The sequence below is a fragment of the Melopsittacus undulatus genome, chromosome 3 (genome assembly GCF_012275295.1).
Source record: "Melopsittacus undulatus isolate bMelUnd1 chromosome 3, bMelUnd1.mat.Z, whole genome shotgun sequence".
NCBI lineage: Eukaryota > Metazoa > Chordata > Aves > Psittaciformes > Psittaculidae > Melopsittacus > Melopsittacus undulatus.
This window is the reverse complement of record NC_047529.1, coordinates 50,889,106-50,913,168: the sequence shown is the minus strand read 5'-3', so window position 1 is coordinate 50,913,168 and position 24,063 is coordinate 50,889,106. Positions and strand designations below refer to the sequence as shown.

General features: G+C 38.1%; 1 protein-coding gene across 1 annotated transcript in view; it reads left to right on the top strand.

Annotated features, from left to right (window-relative positions):
* The window catches only part of MDN1 (midasin AAA ATPase 1), a 101,205-nt gene extending 77,411 nt beyond the window's left edge, over window positions 1–23,794 (top strand). The window contains exons 76-102 of the mRNA XM_031052639.2: window positions 918–1,044; window positions 1,996–2,101; window positions 2,424–2,539; window positions 3,731–4,210; window positions 4,694–4,920; window positions 5,313–5,459; window positions 5,680–5,852; window positions 6,243–6,404; window positions 6,537–6,674; window positions 6,887–7,028; window positions 7,920–8,089; window positions 8,333–8,476; window positions 9,183–9,318; window positions 9,914–10,233; window positions 11,161–11,322; window positions 11,713–11,814; window positions 11,969–12,170; window positions 12,676–12,849; window positions 14,361–14,518; window positions 16,293–16,382; window positions 17,077–17,192; window positions 17,744–17,918; window positions 18,554–18,627; window positions 18,713–18,827; window positions 19,781–19,844; window positions 21,562–21,704; window positions 22,792–23,794. Of these exons, the coding sequence (XP_030908499.2) occupies window positions 918–1,044; window positions 1,996–2,101; window positions 2,424–2,539; window positions 3,731–4,210; window positions 4,694–4,920; window positions 5,313–5,459; window positions 5,680–5,852; window positions 6,243–6,404; window positions 6,537–6,674; window positions 6,887–7,028; window positions 7,920–8,089; window positions 8,333–8,476; window positions 9,183–9,318; window positions 9,914–10,233; window positions 11,161–11,322; window positions 11,713–11,814; window positions 11,969–12,170; window positions 12,676–12,849; window positions 14,361–14,518; window positions 16,293–16,382; window positions 17,077–17,192; window positions 17,744–17,918; window positions 18,554–18,627; window positions 18,713–18,827; window positions 19,781–19,844; window positions 21,562–21,704; window positions 22,792–22,980 (4,352 nt within the window). The 3' untranslated portion in view covers window positions 22,981–23,794. The remainder of the gene's footprint in view (window positions 1–917; window positions 1,045–1,995; window positions 2,102–2,423; window positions 2,540–3,730; window positions 4,211–4,693; window positions 4,921–5,312; window positions 5,460–5,679; window positions 5,853–6,242; window positions 6,405–6,536; window positions 6,675–6,886; window positions 7,029–7,919; window positions 8,090–8,332; window positions 8,477–9,182; window positions 9,319–9,913; window positions 10,234–11,160; window positions 11,323–11,712; window positions 11,815–11,968; window positions 12,171–12,675; window positions 12,850–14,360; window positions 14,519–16,292; window positions 16,383–17,076; window positions 17,193–17,743; window positions 17,919–18,553; window positions 18,628–18,712; window positions 18,828–19,780; window positions 19,845–21,561; window positions 21,705–22,791) is intronic.
* The last annotated feature ends 269 nt before the right edge of the window (window positions 23,795–24,063 follow it).

Here is a 24,063-nt window from a genome sequence, read left to right as displayed (position 1 = left end):
TAGTTTTGAGTGCTTGCAGTTTATGATACTTAAATGAGTTGATGTGTACTGAGTAAATAGTTCCCAGAATATTAAGGTCCTTCTTTATTTAGATGACTGCAAAGACAAGTGAATCGAAGTGGGAAGTTTCCAGTGCATACACTTTTCCTGTGCATTTCCACTCACTGGTGCCAAAGGAATTAGCTGTTATTACTGCCCTGTGATGTTTGTGCTGGAGGAGTGACATTCTGTGATCATTTAATTAACTATGAGATTAGAGTTCTTTACTGGACTCTCTTTAGTTTCAGGTGACACCTTTACCTTCCTCTTTCATCAGCCTTTTTATGTCTTACGAATGAGGTGGTAATTCCTAGCTCAGCTCTCATAAAGGATGATGAGAAGCAGTGAAAAGGGTTGCTGTTAAGACTTGATGTCCATTTTGTTTGGAAAAGTGGCAACATAATCTAAATAGCTAATGAGCATTTCTTACAGACTCTGCTTACCTTCAGGATGCATTGAAAGGAGTATTCTAATTGCCTTGAAAGAAATGAGCTGTTTAATCCAGGTTTAAAAATAGCTAAAATAGGAGAGCTACTTTAGACAGAGTTTTAAAAGTATATAGCTGGAACTTTCTCAGGCTGTAGTGTGAGAAAGGTTCAAGGCTTTTTGTTTTACCTCTTGGCCACTGCCACCAACCTTTTATACATACAGATCTATGTTTGTCTTATTTCAGCTGTGTTCAGCTAAAGATTGTTAACTACGATGTGTTTTTACATTACAAAACATGCAGCATGTTCAAAGACTTGTGAAAATCAGACAGCATCAGGAAAAAAATTACATCAGGTGGTTTTGTATCTTAATACCAACTGTATGAGTGACATTTTTCATATAAAAGAATTTTATGCATAAAAAGATGTTGTGTTCAAATGTCATTCCAGGTTTGTCATACCGGAAAGGTCTGTCTTGGTCCCGTTCAAAAGATTATCATGAAATGCTCTACCTTCATCCACTGGACTTGAATAGTGCGTTAGGTGTAGTAAATCGTACACATGAACTGGATGCCACGTATGTACACAGTATTTTTAACCCTTAGGTTGTATGAATTGCAGCTATGATATATGGAATTTATTGCATGTGGATTTCGACTGGAATTTCTGGATTGTGATTCATTTAGGATTTTACATACACCCTTGCATTCCCTTCCCTTCCTCCCATTACTTTTCAGTTTGAAAATCCTTTACATACAGTAGGAGCATGTCCAACTGAGCAAACGTTTGGTTGTTTTGAGGTTTTTTATTTGTTTTTTGATTTTAATTTGCACTTTTGACAACTTTGCCCTCAGTTTCATTGTTTCTGAGAACTAGATTTCAGTTAGCCTTCTACTGTCCAGCGTTGCCTGGCATGCTTTGCTAGCATTGTATTAGAACGTAGACTGTTGATATTTTGTTAAAGATAAATTGTAATTTACAGGATTACTTCATTGTTTCATTTTCATTGAATAGTGGGATATATCAGGAGAAAATACATAGATTTCAAAGTCGGCATTGCTGGAAAAACTTACCCATAGAAAAGATGTTTGTTCATATGTTTCCATGTTACTTTCCTGGTAGCAAGTGATTTTTGTCATTGAGATGTGCTGCTTATTGTCTTACTCAGATATAAGGGTTTAGTTTATACAGTCTTTCAGCAAGACCAAAATAAGGCTTCCCTGTCAAGCTGGATTTAGCTGCACGGGGAGAAGAAAAAAAAAATCACTGTTCAAGTGTTAAATGATATTCAGAGATAGCGATTTTTGCTGCTATTGTTTAGTGTTTGCTTAGTGTAATTTAAATATCAAACTTTTTTTAAGACTTGAATACTTGTGGAGAAAATCAAAAACTACAAGATCAGTGTGTTTGCAAAATAACAAATTGTAAGCAAATGCGTTGGATTGAAGAACTGACCTGGTAGTTCCAGTATGCTGAGGTACTGAAATGATGCAGCTCTCTAATATCAGACTTTCTTGTGCTCTGTCAGGCTGCTGACAGAGATTTCTTCTGCCTGGGATGGATGCCAGAAGTACTTCTATCGCTCACTTGCACGCCACTCTAGACTTCAGACAGCATTGTTAGCACCTGCTAAGGTAAAAACATAGTTTATGTAAGGTAGCTTTGGTATCGGAACAAAATTCCTGTTAAGAATTTCTGCAGGGGAAGGGGCAGTGTAATATCATTGTCGTTGCAGAAGCTACCTGCAGATCGAATTTGTGAGCAGCATGTATAAAAGATGCAGAAAACATTAGGATGAGGAAAGTGTAATAACAGTGATTTTTTCTGCATTTTAAGACTTGTTCAATTAAACCATAACCCTTCAACCTGCTCAGTGTAATGAAATGGAGGTGCAGAGAATGTTGTCTGCTTATTAATCTAACTGTTCCCTCCCACTTCTGCATCTGTTTTCTTTAGGATATTGGACTAGGTAGCATTGAGCGATGCAAAGGGTTCACTGCACACCTCATGCAGGTGCTTGTCAGGCAGAGACGATCTCTGACTACATTGACAGAACAGTGGATCTTACTGAGGTATTTTGGATTTTCCAACATTTCAATATTGGGAAGGAGTCTGACAGGAAGCAATTCAGTTCTAGAAAGATAGAAATTAAAGTAGAAGAAAATAAAATTCTTGCCCCTTATTCCCCATTTCTCTTCTCCCCTCATTCAGTCCTAGATAGAAGAGGTCTGTGGCAGTATAGGAGTTAGATATTGTTTATCCTGTCATTGCAGCCAATAGTTGGGAAAACAGATTAGACACATATGAAGACCATGATGTAATTACAGTTAAACCATTAAACCTATAGATTGTTAAATCTCTCTGGTTTGGTGTTGGCCTAAGTTAATTTTGGCTATGTTCAAGTTGTTGGTTTGATCTTGAGCAAATAAATTATTTGGATGGCACTTCTAGCCAAAATAAACAAAACCTCAACAGCTTACAATGAAAAACTCTAAAGAGGTGGGAGGTGCTAGATCTTGTGTCAAAACTGTAAAAGGAAAAGAATATAGAAAATCTTTCTTAGTGTGATTTTTTTTTTCACTCCATTTCTTGACTCATCAGTTTCACTGCAAACTCCACTGTTCTGCATATTTGTGTTCATTACTAATGTAATCCATAGAACTTTTTGAAGTCAGGTCAGGAGCAATTTCCTTTGTACAGGGAAGGACATCTAAATTGAAGATTACTGATGCAAAACGAAGCCTGTTTTTGCTTAGAAAAACAAGCAAAAAAACCACAAACAACCCCACAACCAACCAACCAGAAACCCAAAACATGAAGTTCTCAACTTCACAGTTGCAGGAATAACGAAACACTTGTCTGCATTGCTGTGACTTTCATTGCAAATCAGATTGTTCGTTATGAGCTGACTATTACACAGCACTTCAGAGAAGGAAGGCGTATCAGAATCTAATTTGCTTTTATTAATGGAGGAAAACAAACAATGTTTGACTATCAGGCCAGGAGTTTAAGGATGGATTGAAAAGATGGTCAGAAATCCTTGTTTTCAGGACGTACGTTCTCAGATATAAGCAATACTGAGTTCAGTTCACTAATTAAAGCTTTTTCTAGAAAAAATAAAAGAAGTTTGACTTCCACTGATTCCATAATTCCATAATGGCTAGATCTTTTATGAATTTAGCCTGAAGATTTAGCTGTTAAAAGGGAAATGTGACGTAAAACTCAGTGATTGTAACTTTCTTTCTTTCTTTCTTCTTGACTAGGAACCTCCTGAGTTGTATGCAAGAAATAGATTCTAGGTTGACTGCTGACAGAGAATATAAGGTAGCATTTCCTCCTCAAGACAGTATTCAACACTGGACTGACAAGCTGCAGCAACTTTCCATGCAGTGTGTAATGGTTCTTGAGGAGCTGTCTTGGTTTTTACAGTGCTGCCCAAAAGAAGAGTTAACAAAGTGCAGTGGCATTGAAAAGACAGATGCCAAAACAAACATTCTTCAGAGTTCAGGACCTGAAATGGGAAATGATTTTACAGGAATACCTGACCTAATTCCCTCAGAGCTAAAATACTTGTCCCCAGTAACAATTGAGCAACTGCCTCCTGGATGCAGGATGCGAAAAAAGGATGAGTTGTGGATGCAGGTAGCTACACAATTGACTGCAATGTTGACAAATGTGAAGGCAATGAAAGCAGAAGTGGACAAAATAAGACAACAGTCATGTGAGACCTTGTTTTATTCCTGGTGAGTTGTCTATGTGTGTGAAATGGAGTCTGTATATTTTATGTTCATACAAGATGGGAGTCATCTTGAAAATCGTTGCCTGTGCATATCAGTGCCTGGCTTTTGAAGCAAATGTACATGCCTTCTCCCACTCCCCTGTCAAGTCAGAAAAATACTGGTCCATCTCAACTTCTCAGTTTATCTCTTGTCTCCTGGGTTTTCATCCCCATCGCTCCTTAGTTATCAGGGTCAATTAATTAATTTCAAATGTCAATTTAATGAAGAAATTTTAATTAAAAAAAATCTGTAGGCTATTTAATATCCCTCTCATTTTGTCCCTGCTTCAGAGAGTGTATGTGGCATATCTACTTCTTGTCGGACTTTGTATTTAATAAATTCAAGATGGAGATGCGCTGCTTCCACTGATCAGTGCCCCAAGAAAAGGTTTAATCTTACACTGAACGATTTGTCCTTCTTTCAGTGTTATGGGATTTCTTGTTGCAGGAAGAATTTTGAAGTTTGCACATCAGCTGTGAGTTGTTTGCTGGAAGTCTCAGCTCAGTTACAGGGCATAGAATCCCTATTTCTTCCAACTGGGGAAGACAAGCAAGCTGCAAATCGGATGGCCTTAATCAAGAGCCTAAATTATATACAAGAAGAAATTAATAATACATCTTCAGACTTCACAGCCTGGAGAACACAGCTTCTTGCTTCCATGTCAGAGTACAGTGGTAAGGACAATTCTCTGCCCCTTTTGTAATTCAGATAAAAATACAAGAATTCATTAGCTTGTTTTTCATAGAGGATGGCTCCATGTTCATTCATATATTCAGAAACATTTGATGAAATCATCTAGGTATCCAGAAGCACTTGATTAAATTCAAACTTGCAAAATTGAGTCCATACTTAATTTGTGCAGTAATTTATTTCTCCCCCTCCCCCTTAGTCACTGTTGATGACAGATCTTACACCATAGTTGCAGGTCACAATTAGCAAGGAGCTTTTACAGATTTATGTAGTAAAAAAATGCATAGTGCTTATCATGTGCTTTGCAAAGGGGAAACATAGTAACCTGTAATATAATGTATTTCTGTCTAAAACTACCTGTGTTATGGTTCAAAAGGAAATCAATGGGCAGATGAAGAGTTTGTGGAGCACTTCTCAGCAAAAGTGGAAAACGTTATCCGTGTTGTTCTGTATGCCATCCAGTGTTTGGTGGAGAGAAAACAGGAAGGTGGAAAAGAGGAAGAAAACTCTCCAGATGGAAATGGTAAGTTTGTTCATTTACTTGAGGTAGAGGAGAAATTTTAACTATGCAAACCTAAACATTCCTTGCACTGTGTGTCTAGCAGAGGTACCAATACAGAAGGGAGCTGCTGTTTTAATAGAGGTTGTTTATTTAAATGGATAGGTATTTCTAGATTTACTTTCTATAATATTTTTAGGATGTCTAACTTGATTTCCATATTTTTAATGTATTTCAAACAAAGAGGATGCAGCCTCATTTGATGTGGTTAAAGAAGGACATATAACTAAGCTTTTGGATGAAGATCTCTCTGCTGACCTGGATTCTTTGCATGTGCAGAAAGCAACTTTGGCAGTTTCAGAACTCCTGGAGAACCTGAAATCTTATGGGGAAAACTACACTTCAGATAAACATATGGTAAAATTGCTCTGCTCAAGAGTGTTTTGGCTTAGGGGCCTCAAGATTTGGAATTGTGAACTTTAGTAGTTAAATGTACATCACTGCTTATTGTCCAGTAGCTTCGAACTACAAGCATGTAAGAAATTATAGCCAAGTATAAGTACTCTTCCATTGTGCAAAGTGGGTGCTCCTTTAGTAAGAAGGGAAAGTTTTAAGTTTTGTTTTTTTTAATTTTTGTGAAAATCTAAAAAAGAAAAGCTTCAGAAACCCTAGAAATAGTATTTAAACTCACCTATTGATATTTTTGCTTTGAGCATCTGTTTTCAGTCTCTGTCATCACCCTCTCTGAGGTGCATCTCAGTATGTACATAATCGTGTTCGACAGCTGTTCTTTGGTTTTAACTGCAGTTCTTCAACCAGTCCTGCTATCTGATGGTGCGTCTAAAGCCCATGCTCTGCAGGTATTCAGACCTTATCCTGTTCTACCTCACTGTTTTACTGGCATCTCACCGGAGTACTGGAAAATTGCTTTCTGTTCTGACGAGCATTTTTACAGAGCTTGCCCAAAAGGTAAGTTATTAGAGATAACAGTGGGTATGTGGTATGCACATATTTAATATATACAAAAGTCTTAAGTAGAAATTAAGCCAAAAGACGTACTTACTACTACAAAAAGTTTTGAATTTCTGTTTGCTTTTTTAGGGGTTTTGTCTGCCAAAAGAATTACTTGAAGATGAAGCTGGAGAGGGAGCAACACAGTTTCATGATTATGAGGATGGTGGTATTGGAGATGGGGAAGGCAAGAAGGATGTGAGCGACAAAATAGAAAATGAAGATCAGGTAAGTGGCATTGTTCTTGTTTAAGTAAAACTGAAAAAGCCTTTGAGGTCCACATTGTAGATGTCACAGGTAAAAGAAACATGTATTTACTTTCAGTCTCCTATTTATGTTGGCTTTTATCTTGCATATAAACTTAAAGTACCACAAAAATAAGTAAGCTTTAATTATATAGGCAAGATCTGTTGTAATTTTTGGCTTTAATAATAATGCAGATAGAAGACAGTTTTAAAAAGGGTGAAGAGAAGGAGAAAGAGGATCAAGATTCTAAACCAGACATTGAAGGAGAAGACAATGCAATTGAAATGTCAGAAGACTTTGATGGAAAAATGCATGATGGGGAGCAGGAGAAAAAAGGTTTGGTTCTTCCACTATCACAAACTTACAAGAAATGTTATAGAAGAATCCAGTAGTGGTTGTTACTTTTATATAACAAAGCATATACTGAAAAGTATTCAGCAGATCAGTGCCAAATATTGTCTGTCTTCACTGTGATGGCTTTGAAATGAAGGGCACCGGCTCTTCCTTCCTCTTATGAGCTGACCTATAGATGCATTTTAAATTGATCACTGACTTTATGGAGCTGTTGAAGATCAGAGAATACTTGAGAATATGGCTGTTATTAATTTAAAAACATGACTAATTAGCTATAGCTAACTTTTTAGCAATAAGAAAACATTAACTTTACATTTCTAAAATGGAAAAAAATAGCAACATTTGGTAGACTTATTCAAGTTGTTACTCACCCAAAAAGCAGCAGTTCTTCACTTTAAAGGGTAACAGCCTGAACATCTTAAACAAGTGTGGCTTACAAATTATGGTTATGTTAATTTACTTCCAAATCTCTGACAAAAATAAGTTCATCCGCACAAGAAGGGAAATTCCCAAACTAACACACAGATAAAGTGGAATGGATCTTCCCCCTCCCAGTAATGCCAAAACGTTTTGCAAATGGAGCACAGAGAGGGTAAGGAATAGAGGTTTAAATCATCCAAGTTTTGCACCTGGGACTTGTTAGTCTGAGGAAAAAAATGCCATGTGTCCCCTTATGTCCAAGAGAACACTCTGAATCACATAATCAGGACCCTGCTCTTCTGGGTGTTACTGCATATGTGTCTTTTTCCACGCCTCAATTAACTGGGTAGGGTGATGAAATTAAGGTGCTAAGTATGCCTGCTTGTTTCTGAAGTTAACAAAAAAGTTAGCTTTATCTCTTCTGTACTGAAACACATTTTGAATTGTATACAGAGGATGATGAAAATTCAGATGAAGAGGAGGAGCTGGATAAGCAGATGGGAAATCTTGATAATGCTGAAGCTGATGATAAACTGGATGAGAGGCTCTGGGGGGATGAAGATGAAGATGATGATGAAGATGACAGTAGTAAAACAGAAGAAACTGGACCAGGAATGGATGAGGTAAAGAAAAAAGGGGTGGGAAGAAGAATATCAAAAGAATTAAACTCTCTTAACTTGCTTGACCTAAACCGTGAACTCCCTTATATAGCTCTTGGTCTAGGAAAGAGATAATTTCAGTATATCATACATTTTATTTAGCATTTGGTTTGATATTTTTTTTCCTGTAGGAGGTGGAATCTTGTCACTGAGACTTTGAGAAGCAGGTAGCATAACTGACTTTCTTTTGGATTTGTTGGTTAATAGGAGGATTCAGAGCTTGTTGCAAAAGATGACAATTTGGGCACAGGAAACAAGGATGATAAAAAACAGTATCCCAAAGATGAGGAAAAAGAGCAACAAGAAGAGGATGGTGGAAACAAAGAGAAAATCCATGAACAGATTGATGAGGTAAAAGTTATTTGGATTACACAGAGTATTTAGCTGTTAAACCATATTCTGTTGCTCATATCATATGTTTCTAAGAATCTGAAATTTAATTTTTTAATGGTGAAATGCATTTGGAAAAAAAAAGTTGGTCAGTTTTAGAGTTGAAAGTAAAGCATATTGCATCCATTTTATCAAATCTGTATTTTCTGATCCATAATACAAAAAGAGTTTTTGATTGCATTAACCTGAACTTGTAAAGGCTGCCAAAATAGGCTTTACACTGAACTGATGTTTTGATGGACAAAGCTTAAATTCTTGTTCTGTTGTGTTTAGCAACAGAAGCACCAAGTCAGTGGGGAGCATCCCAAACATGCAGATTCAGTATGCTTGAATATTCTGCGTAGTATGCAAGAGTGCATTTGCCATCTGCAGGAGTGCAGATTCTCTTCAGAATCTTTCAGTTAGGAATACTGGATTCTGAACATAAAACACGTTGGTGTTATGAAATACCTGTTTATGTAAATGCATTTGCAAAAATTAATCTTTTTCTGTTTTTTATACATGAGGATGTGTACCACTGGAAATTCATATTTAACTGACGAGAATGGAATATTTGCACCCAGTATTTCTGTCCTAGAGAATTCAGTAGCATCTTATTTCTTATTTTTGCCTTTCTTCCCACTTACTATGTACCTGTTATTTTTTCCCCCCATTCTTTTGCTGATAGCGTGAGTATGACGAGAATGAAATAGATCCTTATCACGGCCGTCAAGAAAAGGAGCCTGAAGTTGAACCTTTGGATCTTCCTGATAATCTGAACCTAGAGAATGATGAGAAGAGTGATGAGGAAGAAGAAGGTGAAGGTACAGCTGAAAAATCTCTACAGTTTCCTAGAAGAAAGGCAAATTGAAGCAGGCAGGAACAGACAGATAATGAGTTGTTTTTTTTCTCAATAGAAAAGGAAAGAGGTGGTGGTAGGATTGTGTATAACAAGAAGATGCACATTCACTTCTGTGTATCAAAATATAAGCATACCAAATACAGGCTAGATAATAACAACATTACAATATTTTCCTTTACCCATGTTTCACCCACTCTTTGGAGCAGGCTTTCTCAATGTTATCCAAATGACACTTTGACTAGAAGCTCCTTATTTAATTGTCCAGTTGCTTTTATGGTTTCATTTTTAGTATGATACTTGCAAGCATTTGTACTCAAAGTCAATTCACCCTCAAGACTGTTAGGCTAAAGGGAATTAATTGGAATTCATCCTGCGGTATCATTTGTTACAAACCAATTGTGGCATAAAGGAATTATATGCAATAGAAAATAATAGATTCTGTGTATAGATATCTCTGATTTTTTTTTATAAGCTGGGCAGTTTTATTCACTGTAATGTTCACTATCTCTGTACTTCACTAAAAATTTTGTATACCTTTCTGATTGTTTTTAATCCAGAAGAAAATGATTTTGAAATAGATGAGAAACCTGCTGATTTAAACGAGGCAGAGAAAACAGAAGAACAGAATGAACAGGATACTGGTGAGACGGAGCAAGATAACCAGGATGCAGAACCAGTTGAAGAAGGCATTTCTGAAGATAAAGAGAAGGAAGATGAAGGGGACAAAGATGCTCATGATCAAGATGAAAATGCAGGAAAAACTGAGGATGCAGCAGAAGAAGATGATGAGGAACAGTCACAACCACCTGATGAGGAAAAAAATGAATCTGCTGAGGATAAGGGAATCCCTGCTGTTGACCAAGGCCTTCAACCTCAGGTAAAGAGTGATAAATAAAAGCCTGCTTTTCTTTTCCAAATTACCGTATACAAGACTTAAGAAATTGATGTATCTATGATACTGAAACAGATTTGACATTGAGTAGGTGTGATGTGAATGAGAATCTTCATCAAGATAACAGAAATGCACTTACTATTAAACTGGTATATTTTTGTCATCTGTATTCCTGTTACCTCCTTGGCCTTCTGTTGCAACAGCATAGAATATTTCAGTTGGAAGGGACTTACAGAGATCATCTAGTCCAATTGCCTGACCAATTTAGGGCTGACAAAAAAATAAAGCATGTTGTTAAGGGCATTGTCTAAATGCTTCTTAAGCACTGAAAGGCTTGGGGCATCGACACCTTTAGAAAGCCTGTTCCAGTGTTTGACCACCCTCTCAGTAAAGGAATGCTTCCTGAAGTCCAGTCTAAACCTCCCCTGATGCGTCTTTGAAGCATTCCCAAGTGTCCTGTCACTGGATAACAGGGAATAGAGCACCTCCCTCTCCACTTCCTCTCAGGAAACTATAGAGCATAATGAGGTCAGCCCAAGGAACACCACTGATGACCAGTCACCAGCCCAATGTAGCCCCATTCACCACAACCCTTTGAGCCCCACCTTACAGCCAGTTGTTCACCCAGGACACCATGCACCCACTCATCGCATAGTGGGACAACTTATCCAGAAGGATGCTGTGAGAGATAGTATCAGAAGCTGTATTAATATCCAGAAAAACTACATCCACCAACTTCCTTTCACCTACAAGGCAGATGACCTTTTCATAGGATATCAGATTAAACAGGACTTTCTCCTTGTGAACCAATGTTGACTGTGCCTGATGATGGTATTATTCTTTATGTGCATTTCAATAGTACTCATTTTCCAATGTTTTTTAGACTGTTACAATAAATGAATGCTATTTCAGGAAGAAGAGGGTAAAGATAATTCAGAGATGGATGAAGAGATCCCTGAGGCTGAGGAAAGAATGGAGCATGAAACACAAGGGCAGACTGGGCAAGAAAACGTGCAGAGTGACAGTGCTGTTGAGCTGGCTGGAGAGGCTTCAGAAAGAGACCAGTCTAAAGAGGTAAAATACATGGAAGTGTCTAAGTTAAAAATGCTGAACTTGCGAGTATGTTTTTAAGATACAGTCAAGGAACTGCTGCTGTATTTTTAGGAATAGTGCATAAGATTCCATTTTTAGCACACCAATTATAAATTCCCTGAAAAAGACTTAAGATCATGTAGATACATAGTGACATTTCATAGCAGTGAAAACTGTAATTTTAGGCTAAGGGTTGAGCTGCAGAACTGTCTTGTCTGCTCCCCACAAGAATACTGCTTGCATTCGTGAGCCATTTGTCATTCACAATAGAAAGCAGCACAGCTTCCCAGTGCAACTTCTGAAATTTGACTATAACAGTTGCCATTTTCAGTTACAGTTGTGATTTTGGGGTTATTTGGTTTTGTGTCTCAGGAAAGTGGGAGCGGAGCTTCGAGTGCAAATCAGTCAGAAGGCCACGAATCCACACGCATGGCCCGGATGGCTTCTCAGAAGCAAAGCAGAAAAAATACCCAGGTTCATCTCTTCTTTTATTTTTTTATTATTGTTTTTCATTTGAATGTTTTAATATTAACCAGCAAATAGTTTCAATTTCTCCTTGTCAGAACCGTTGTTGTAATCAGTGTTTGGTTGCACCTCACTTGATGTTCATGGTGTTAATTTGTTTCAGAGTTTCAAGAGGAAACCTGGTCGGGCAGATAATGAACGCTCGATGGGAGATCACAATGAACATATTCACAAGAGACTGAGAACCATAGAATCCAGCAGTGAAGCAAAGCAGAATACAACTCAGCCTAAACAAAATGCGGAGGAGGCTGATGCATTTGAACATATTAAACAAAGCTCTGAAAGCTACGATGCACAGACATATGGTATGTTGATATTTCTGGGTGTAAAGAGTTGTTACTTCAGAGTCAAATCCTGAAACACACTTATTTACTGTAGGTTTTCCCAGTATGTTTTTTCAAATTATGTTTGACAGTCCTTGCTTTGGTTTAAGATGTAGAACCATTTCACTATAATATATGATACTCTCTGGCAATCAGGTTCCTACTAATGATAACATCACATACTGAATTCACTCATAAAATGGATTTCAGTTTAATAAACATGTAAAAACTATTCTAATTTTTTCTTTTAAAGTAATTTCTATTCTAGTCTGATGTTTCATCAGATTTTCAGGGCAGTAGCTCATTAACACAAAATGGCACAGCATAGTGAAAGATAAAACTGAGGTTTGAGGCAGTAGCTCAGATCTCTTCTGAAGTTCACTGAAACTGAGGCAGTGGGCTCAGAATGCAACTTTTTTTCTTTTTTTGCAACTTCACTACTTTCTCTTCCTCTTTCCTCCTAATAACTATTGTTGCCTTTGTACAGATGTAGCTAGCAAAGAGCAAGAGAAACCCATTATGCCCCCTGAAGAAAAGGAAGAGGGAGACTCTGAAGATGCAGCTATGGAAACACAAATACAGGATGATGAGGATCTCACAGCAGTAGACACAGAGGAGCTGAAGCCAGAAAAAAAGAATTCTTCTGCCACTAAAACTCCTGGTATGTTAACTTAAAAAACATTCTAAACATATGCTGATGTGCATCTTTAAATGTATACATAGGTATTTATTTTTGCATATGGTAGATGCGCATACGCTTTGTAAGACTAAAGCATCTGCTCTTAATTGATTTTTCTGCAGCAGTAGTCATACTCCTGCCAAGTAACCAGCATTAGCCTTTGCTAAATTGGTTGAGTGACAGAGGGTTTTGCAGCTTTCTTTCACGTTCATGGTGTCTAATCTTCATCCACATCTTTAAAGATGTAAAAGGCGAACACTTTCCCTCTGCTAGACACAGTGCCAGTCTGCTTAATTAATTGGCACATAATTGCATTCCAGTATCACTAGTGTCAGCACCACCCAACTCTTCTTCTTATGTGTAATTTCTGACAAAGCATCAAGAAGCTGAGGACCTGATCTGAATGACAGCCAGTGTGAGGGAGCACTGAAATGTCACTGTTGCCCTGCTTTCTTCCTAAAGTGAGACTGAAACAAACCAAAACTTGAGCTGCTTAACAGAAAATGGCTATCAGATGCAAATGGTTGGTAGATGAGAAGACAGGTCTGACTTGTCAGTCACACAGCCCACACAAACTAAGCAAGATATAAGTAAATATCTCTTGCCAATTGTAACAGAAGCATTTAATTTTGATGTATCTAAGTAAATGACAGTGTAGCTTGGAATTTGGGATAGTTTTCTTATCAGATAAAACAAAAGCTGACTAGTGAGGGAAGACAGTTTTACCAGCCTGATTAACTTTCTTGCCTCCCATTCCCTTCAGGTTTAATCTCTTTACTTAAATCTCTTGCTAGATTCATTAGCTTTATGGCACAGGCATGCATGTAATCACTCCTGTTTGTTCTTCCATGTGATTCTCTTAACAGTATGTTTGAAAAACTATAATCTTCAAAACCTCTCCTACAATGTCAGACTGGTTTGTTTTTTTTCTTGGAATAATTCTTAAAAAACATGTTAAACAGTGTCCTGTAGTAGAAGCAATAATAAAAGAAAATCTTCAGTCCATTCCTTTGTTTGTAAGTTGATTTCAGAGTTGCAGGAAGCTGTTCATTACAAAAGTAGAGAGTAAAAGATAAGAAAAGATTGCCATATATTTTTTTATGATGATTTGCTGATTGTTCTTGCATTGCTTTATACCTCCTGTTACTGTCAGGTAGGCTATGAAGCTCAAAAATGTACTTCACCAGTGGAATTTCCAGGTGCTAAAGACACCTGTTCACTAAGGTATTGTTCATTTGGCAAGGTTATAAGATAGAAAAACAGTTTGCATGAGGAAACACACGTATTTATCAGTTCTAGTGAGTAGCAAGGTGGATTCATCCTATTCCTAGAACTTAGAATTTGTGCACTTCTCTTGAAATTAAATGCAAAACCAAAAATGTCTAGGTTGCACTGCAAAGCATGTGAAACACTTTGTAAAGGAGTTGAGTTACAATATTGGTTCTTGTAGTATATGTGATGCACAAAGTTAGTAATTAGTTTTGTGGTTGTAGGACCAGGTGAAGTGGAGCCAGAGATCCAGACTTTTGATTCGGAGGATGTCAATGACTCTACAGCAGAAAAGCTGCCAAAGGTGACTGAAGAGAAGCCAGAGAGAAGCAAGGACTCGACTATACATACAGCCCATCAGTTTTTGATGGACACTCCCCAGGTATGGATATCCAAAGTGTCATCTTAAAACTACAGTGGTAGAAACAATTTGTTTTATTTGACCCATGTTAATGGAACTCTGAAGACAAAAGTTCAGAATTCTGTTTATTCAGACAACACGGTAGCTTGCTGTTCTTTAATAGCAGAATGAGAAGTAACACACAACCATTTGTTGTACATGCAGCTGAATGATGACTTTAAGATGACAACTCCTTCCCGTCCTTATGTAAGAAGGTCTCATCCTCACTCTTTTTAAAAGAAATCTTGTTTTTCTGCTGTCAAGAGCTGTTTTAACTCAGATGAATCTGCTGATCAGATGGTTGGGTAGTGGAAAGTGATGGGCAAGGTGTGTGCCCTGAAGATAAAGCGTTCAGAGTGAAGAGAGGGCTAGGCATCAGTGAATTTTAAACACCATTGTGGGCAAAGAATTAACCTCCGTTAATTCATCACAACATATTACTTCCTTAAAAAAGCTGATCATGTGCCTTTTATGAATGTCTCAATTCAAAAAATACCATCATAGCCTAGAAAATCCTAGAGCTTCATGTAGCACTCATAGTTTCCAGTGTAGACTGCTAGCTGTGAAAAAGCATATATTGCAATGAAGAGTTATGGCACAGAAGCAGTTGACAGTGCGTAATCAGCTGATAAGGTAAGAGTATTTTCAGTGTCTGTTTTTCAGCAATATTAACCTTTCATGCCTCTTATACTGTGTCCTGAGTACATACCTGGAAAGCAGTATTTTACTGTTTCTGTGCACAGCATGGAAACAGTTGTGTGCCAGCTATACATGATATTTCCATCTTAATTCCAAATGGTGCAGCTCTTTGTAAAAAGGCTGTGGAATGCAAGAGTGTTCTCTGGTATTCAGAGATATTGTGGGTTCCTTTCCGTTGACATGCAAACCTGAAACAGAGGGGGGAGCTCTTACAGCACCAGTTAAATAGAAAGGGAGAAACGTTGCTGGGGGAAAAGAGTAAGTTTCCATGCTTCAGCAAAAGTTCATGCTTCTGACTTGTTTCCATCCATGTATACATTCACCCTTTAAACCTGCAGTAGGTGATCAGAAGGACTGCTGCTGCTTTTTGAGGAATGAGAAGTTATTTGATAGTTTGCATTCATAGGTTTATTTTCCTTAATCCATAATCCTGCAGGTTATGCAGACCACATACTACTCTTTGGCTAGATTGTGGTGTTATTACAAGGCAGGAACAGAAGTTGTCACTGAAAGCACAATAAAAGTAAAAGAAGTGTAGTAAAGCTTGAATGCCCTTGAACAGAATGGCTTATCATATAGCATTTGTTGGCAGGTAAAGAGGAAGATGTCATTCAGTTCTTTAAGTGGTTTGAAAGAAACTTCTAAAAAACTAATTAAGTGAAGCATATTATATTTTGGAAGATATTAGATAGGTGTTATTTAATGGTTTGATCTCAGTTATACTGTCATTAAATTTGGTGTTTGTCAAAATCATTGCACTGAATTATCTTGGAAGTTCTGTATTATTTATAGTATCGTAGATGTTCCTAGCTTTGTTCCTATGTTGAGTGTGTCACAGATGTAGGTATTTGTGGGGAGGTATTTATCCTTCCTGTACATGGAAGCTATTAAAAAAAGCAGATTTAGAATCTTCATTTAAGTTTTTTTCCAGTATTTTTGTACCTAAAAAGAGAAGAGCAATGCATTTTTGCTTCCTGATAGTTTGCTGTAGTTTGGGGAAGCACCAGATGTGTGAACTGATTTTTCTATCTCACAAATCTCATGACTACACTTCTAGCACATCGTTAGAGATCCTGAAGAGCTAAGAAAGGAACTTGAGAGGCAATTGGAAGCTTGGCAGACACAGCAGTCTGGAACTCCAGATGAGGTTTGTGACCTTGTTTTAATATAAAACTGTCAATAGGAATCCTTTAGTTGCATTATTTCATTTTGGTTTACTGCTGAAACATTGAGGAAGCTGGAATTTAAATATTCAAGATTGTGTTGTTGTTATGTTTAACTTATTCTGAAGAAAAAGAACCCAAAAAAAACAAACCAGCAAAACCATTATTCTTAAAGCAGGATGATGTTTCAGGTGTCATTTTGAATGTGCTGTGTGCTATTGGCAGAAAGTTAATCCATTGGTAATGACTTTTAAAGCTTGCATAGTTAGAAACATTTTTGTCAGTTTTACCAAGCTCCTTCCATTTTGAGTTGTCACCTACAGTTAAAGTGCTGGATGCTACTTCCACAAAGCTATAGTTAGCAGACAATGTCTCCTTTCAGTTGCAGTGGTGGAGTTTGAGGTAACCAACAGCAGAAGCACGCTATGACACTTGCTCTTAGTCATTAATTGTAAGGCATATTTGGAAGCAATTCCTGAATGAAGTTGCCAGTGTGGAGGCTTAACAATCTTACTGAATTTCAATACACCTTAATTTTTGACCTTGAGGCATTCTGACAGTTTCAGCTGATAGTTACCTACTAATTCCCTCTTAGTAAACTGAGGTTTGTTTTCTTTTTTCAGCTTCCCAACTTGTTTCTTCATAATTCACTTTTTTTTTCTGTGATGTATGTTTTAGGAGAAAGAAGCAGCACAGTTGTGGCAGAGGTATTTAGTATTGACAGCTCCTCTATCACAGCAGCTTTGTGAACAGCTACGACTCATACTGGAACCCACTCAGGCAGCCAAATTGAAGTAAGTTACACCTTTCTGAGGCTTTATTTTATTCAAACTCCTGGTTTGGGGGGAAGGACTTTAACCTTTGTATAACTGCAGCTCTGTTTTATGGGAACACTAGGCTATTTATGAAACGCAAATGTATTGTAGTAGTAGGTACCCATCCTGAGGATACTGTTTTCTGTTCTCTTCTGTGCAACAGGTGATCGAATCAAATGTGTGAAGTGCTGTTGAGTCAAAGATTATGTCAGATGTCAAAAAGTTTTACGTTAGTTTTAATATGTAGTGACTTATATTTTGTTCAAGAGACCTAGACTTGTTTCAAGATGGAAGAGTCTAAATTCAAGGTCTGCTTTCTACTTTAGGCACCTAGATTTAAGAGCTTCCTTTAAAAAACATTGAATATCCATCTTGCTTTAAAAATGTGAGGTGGTTTTTGCTCTATACCTGAATATGAATATTAGAACTACTTTTTTGTTATTTTGATGCATATGCTGCATAGGCCAGGATTTCCAGAATGAGATATTTGCTGATAATGCCTGACACTGTCTTGTTTTCTTAACTTTCAGAGGAGACTACAGAACAGGGAAGAGACTGAACATGCGCAAAGTGATTCCATATATTGCCAGTCAGTTCCGAAAAGATAAGATCTGGTTGCGAAGGACTAAGCCCAGCAAACGACAGTACCAGATTTGCTTGGCTATTGATGATTCCTCTAGTATGATAGACAATCACTCCAAACAGGTAAAACAAACATGGGAGAAGTATGAAGAGACTACCTGTGGCTGATGAGCATGTCGGCTTCTGACTTGTTTCATACAGGGCTGGTGGCTGTTGGAAAGCCTGACTGGTGATTCTAGAGCAGCTACGTTGCTGGTCTGCACTTGAACTCTTGTCACTTCGTGCCCAAAAGATTTGTTACTTAAAAGAGTAATAGAAGTTAGCTGACAGGAGGAGATGTTTAATTTGTTAGAGAGAAGTGTACATATCCACTGGAAAATTATCTTTTGTTGCCTACAAAAGGCCGAAACTTGTTTAGCTGTGCAGGTCATTGGAGGATTGAATATTAGTTCATCAGAGCTCAGTTGCAGCGATTTTATTTATTGAAAATGCATTTCCATCTAAATAGCTATTTCAGTGTTTTATTTCATTAGCTTGCCTAAAGTGGTATCTCTAAATTAGTCAGCTGAAGCCCTCAAGTAAAACTAGGATATCTTTATTGCAATGACTATTTTGTATAACAAGAAAAAAGATAGGAAGTCTCCTCACTTACTTTACTGGACAAAAACTAATTTGGGTAACATTCTCCATATTTGAATACTGAGCTGTGAGCAAAACTTGGAATGCCCCATTTTTGATGTACCTTTTTTCTTTAATAGCTTGCTTATGAATCCCTGGCAGTTATTGGAAATGCGCTGACTCTTCTAGAAGTGGGACAAATTGCTGTGTGTAGGTGAGTTGATTTGAAATCTTCACTTTTCTTCAGAGCAAAATGTGAGTACTGGTTTCACACTGTCATTTTTAATTCTTTTCTGAAGCTTTGGAGAGACTGTTCAGCTGCTGCACCCATTCCATGAACAGTTCAGTGACCAGTCGGGGACCCGGATCTTGCGTCTTTGCAAGTTTCAGCAGAAGAAAACAAAAATAGCCCAGGTACACAAGAATGCCTCGGGGGCAGCAGGTCTGGAGATCTTTTCCAGATGAGACATCAGTAGCTTCATGGATTCATGATGGCTTTGCAACCTTTACTGGTTGTTTGTATTTGAGTGTGTTATAGCTGGCTAGAGAGCAAAGCGATAGAATGGTTACAATTTTGTAATAAGAGGAGTGTTTTCTCACTTTCAGGCCTGGTGTATGCTGCTTTCAGGCATTCTCCTTTTCTGTTTATATTGGGTCTTAAACAGTATTTTGGGTACAAGCTATCGGGTATCCCAAAGCCAAATCCCATCAAAATTTGTGGGAGTTCAGAAGGTTTTCATGCCATGGATTCCACTTGTAGGAAGAGCTCTGTATGTTTGTCAGAATTGACTGATGCCTGAAGAAAACTTTCTGTGATAATACTTTCTGGACAGCTACAAAGTTTTCTTCTTTTTAGGAAGACTTTTGCAGTCTTACCTTTTCAAAATTGAATAAGATCTTGTGTTAAAATTAAATGGAAGAGGAGGAGACCCAAATAGCTCGATGGTAATCGTACAAAGTCGTTTTAAAACTGGAACATTTTGACAGTTGATGCTCTTAATTTTAATGGGCAATACATAACTAGATACTTGGCAAATTGAAGCCAAGCATCCTAGAGATAGGATGTATATTTTCAATGATGCCATTAATCACCTGAACAATTCACTGAGGTTTTGATGGCTTTGTTAGCACTGGAAAAATTATAAATCCAGATTGAAGGCTTTTCTGAAGATTCTTTAGTTCAAAAATGCTTACTAAATTTGAAGAGTTAATGTAAGAAAATGCCAAGGACTGTATCTGTGTAGGTGGTCACAGCAATCTACCTTGGCATTTAAAATCCAGAAATGTGTTTTTTAAAAATTTTAACATTATTAAGTTTATTATTTTATGATGAGATAACTTAATCTTCTTGTTTGTTTCCTCTGCAGTTTCTAGAATCATCAGCAAATATGTTTGCTGCAGCACAGCAGTTGTCTCAAAATATTAATCCGGGTGAGCTGCTTCTCTTTTTTATTACTCTGCTTGTTGCCATGGCAGCAGAATGCTCACTACATCCTGTAGCAATATCCTGCCAGAAAGACTCCTAGCAATGAGACATCTCTTGCCTTAGGGCTTAGGTTTTGCTTTGTCAAAGTGAATGTTTGGCTGAAATTCAGTTCAAAACCCAAAAGATACCTACTTTGTCAGTAATTCATGGAAATGTTAGGGCTTTTTAAAAAGGCATACCCTACCTGCCTCCTTTTACGTCATGTTTCCAGATAATTTTTAAGTCCTATACTATGCCTGCGTTAGACCATTGTCCAGCTTCCTAGTGACCCTGACTCCCTAGGCACTTCTGCTCTTGCTTGAGAGCCTGGCTTCTCTAGGTATCCAGAAGCACGCTATTCTGAGGAGAGTGTTTGCCTCCTACCTGCCTTTCACTGTAGGGCAAGTTTAGGTTATGAGCTGCTCAAATTTCCCAGGAAAGCTGGAAGGCTTTTCACCTCATGGCTGACCCACAGTTAGCATAAAAGGCTGCTTTTTTCTGGTTAAAAGTTTATCATGGTGGCACCCAGATTTGAAAAAAGTTCTTGAAGTACTCCAAGAAATTGACAATCTGGGATTTATAATCCACAGCTGGTTTGCCAGGCTGTCAGAATATTCCGAGTGAGAGCAGCTTCCAGTCTTCTTGAACTAGGCTGGGATGGAGCAGCAATCAGCTCCCTAGAATCAGGCAGCTAGCACAAGAAAAGGCAGTAGGATACATCACCCCATTTGTAAAAAGATCAAGCACTCTCATATCTGGGGCCTGTCTGCGGAAAAGGAGGAAGCGTTCTACGTCTCTCCCCTAGCCATTAAGCTGCAGGGTAAACAGGAGAGAGGGGCTTGCATTCCTGACAGTAATTACTGTGATTTCCCTTGTAATTAAAAGATGGTAAGATGCATAACTTGGTTAGAATGTCCCTTTAGAGGGATGTATCTCTGGGGGCCACTTGGTTCAAGTAACATGCCACCAGAAAATGATCAGTGCTGAGGAGCATCTGTGCTGTGTAAGTTTTAAGAGGTTTACTTCATACTAGCTCGTCTGGTCCCAAAGGCAGAATGCCCTGTAGTGCTTGTACTGCCTTGACTGTGCCTCTGAAACTCATCTTTCGGATTAGTTTCCTCCATAAATAACTCATCTGGGGCAGTTCAAGGCTGCTCTTGTGGAAGCCAAGCCCATTAAAGCAGGGACAAGAGGGAAACATGTTTCAGAAGCACAGTCCAAGGTGAAATGCTGACACAGATGCACTCATAAGTACCTGCTTCTGGAGGAATAGGAGGAATAGATTTGGACTCTGTTTCATTGCTGCTTTACTAGTGGCTGGACTCTTGTAATTCAGCCGATATTTAACTCCAAGGTAATTACTAGACATGAAAGACAGGGCCATGACTAAGTTCATTAGGTATTTTCCATGCCTTTCATCCTTGATTATGGTACTGATGGACTGGGGCTTTTTTTCCCATTATTCCCAGTGGTTTCACACCGTGGGAAAAAACTTTCTTTCTTGACCTACTGGTAACTGCAGTTTAATGTTTAAGTCAGAATTCTCTTTGATAAAGACTCAATTTCATTAGGAATATTCATTTTTCCATTATACCCAGGAGGCTTAGAACAAAATACTCTTATTTGCCTTTATAAGTGGATTACTCTTAACTCACTGTAATTTTAAATGTTCTTTGTGCTCAGAAACAGCGCAGCTGCTTTTGATTGTATCTGATGGAAGAGGCCTTTTCTTGGAAGGCAAGGAACGAGTGACAGCAGCAGTTCAAGCAGCTCAGAATGCCAATATCTTTGTTATTTTTGTAGTGTTGGACAATCCTAATTCCCGGGTAAGTCAGTGAACAAGGGAGAAGTATTCAACTGCAGTGAATGAGAAACTGATACAAATCTTTTTCTTGTCTTTTTGTAGTGCTATACAGCTATCTTATCTTCTGCAGAGGTCAAGGATATTGAGCTCAATTTCAGTTTTTCATGTCTGTCAGATCTTTTGTGATTTCTCCCTACTGTGGTTCTTAATCCCTTTTGTATTAAAAAGAAGAAAGATTGGCTTCCATGCCACAGAAAGGCTAACTAAGAGGTTCTGTCTTCAAATGTAAAGGTTGTAGATTTCGGCCACCAGAGAAGGAGCTGGCAGGTTGACAGATTCAGAGTTTTAGAGATGCTTTGTTCCATCTCAGTTTTGATTCAAATTGATCGTGTCTGACAGCAGTCTCCGTTTGAAATGGCAGCTGGAGCCAATGTGAAAGTAAACATTAGACTGAAAGGAGTACAGGAGAGGTATTTAGCACCTGAACTGAGAAAGCTGGGTACCACCAGTTCAGTTGCTGACAGATACAAGGTTCAAATGAAACCTGGCTGTAATGTCAAGTGAAAATTCTGGACAGTGAAATGTGTTGTTCATAGGCTGTATTAATTTTCTGAGCTGCCATGCTGGGCAACTGAGCAGTGACTTTACAAGCAGCACAGCTGGGGTTGAATCTGATTTTTGTCTTTGTAGTACTGAAATATTACAAAATAATTTGCAGAAGAATCTTGTATCACTGCACAGATAAAAGTGGAGCTCAGCCCTAAAGAGCTTACAGATAACGGGAGCTTACAGTGTCGGGAAGGCATCACGTGTATAAAACTGAAGTGCTTCAGTAAAGTCAAATAAAATACTAAGGAAAGACTGGATTTATTTATGGAACTTGGTTTTGCAGAAGCTTAAGTTTAGTCTCTTCTAGCCTGTAATTTGATGATTAGAGCACTTTTATCTGAAAGGGCAAAAGTACTTAACTGCTTTGTGTTTAGCTTTTGGTTTGATTTACCGTCGGACACTTGCAGCTTTTAATCTTAGAACTGTCTTATTAACTTCTGATTTAATGGAGGAGGAATTAAAACTATTTGAAGTAGTAACATAATTTTTTCTTTTCACAGGATTCCATTTTGGACATTAAAGTACCTATATTCAAAGGTCCTGGGGAATTGCCTGAAATCAGATCTTACATGGAAGAATTCCCCTTCCCATTCTACATGATCCTTAGGGATGTGAACGCGCTTCCAGAAACTCTCAGTGACGCACTCAGACAGTGGTTTGAGCTGGTGACTGCCTCAGACACTTTGTAGACTTTGTAGACGAAGTCAATACCTGATTGCTGCTAAGCTGCTGACATAGATGAAGTGGCACTTCATCAGAGTTCATAAAGCCTCTTTATAACTAGGATTAATGTGGAGGAGTTGCCCTCTGGCAGGTCAGACTTGGTAAGAACAAAGTGGTTTAGGGGCATTCTTCCACATTTGTCAGAGGACAGTTATGCAATGGTGAGACCATCCTCTTCTTTCATTGCCTATTCTCAAACTGCAAAACTTTTTAACTTCTCTTGTAATAACTTATTACTTCTAAAAAAAATATTATTGTGTAATGTTCACAGTGGTGATATTATTCCTGCCACTGTCTGTTGCAATAAGAAAAAATGGTATTGCTTCTAAGGCAGTTCTGCATTAGAAGAACTTGAGGTGTCTTTGCAAGAAAGCATTCTTTAGCTTCACCCATGTGGCGGGTGCCTCTCTTGGGAGGAGCTGGGGGAAGCAGATGCGTTTTAAACAACCAAAAAACAAGTACTTGAAAACCTGAAACTATTTTGCAGTCTAACACATCCTACTTAATTATCACTGATTTTTGTCTGACGATACCAACAGGAGAATAATGCCATACAATCATCCTTAGCAAGTTTACACTGTGAAGTTTGCCCCTCTGTCCAAGGCAGACACTGAGGACCTTTCGTTAATCTGATGTTTTAAGAGCATGGACATAATTGTTCATTTCAAAAGCTATGCATCTTATATTGTCTGTACTAATAAAGAGAGGTACCACTGTTTGTAATTATGACGTCTGTTCTTTCAGTTGATCAAAGCTTGAATAAATTTGTCGGATGGAAAATGCTGTGCATTCTCTAGCAGTGCACAAAGTTCCATATGAACCCATCTTCCTTTTGTGAGAATAATGCCAGCACAGAATTTTGATTCAGGGTCCAGTCTTTCTGACTTCTCTCGAAGGAAACCTGAAGGAAACTTTGTTTAAATGCCCCTGGTCTAATCTCTAAAGCTATTCCTTGTGTACAAACCTCGGAGGTGGCTTGTTTTAAGTGTGGTGCAGGAGTTGCTCAGGAAGCGGCTGGAAACATGGATACATGCTCCAAGATACGATTG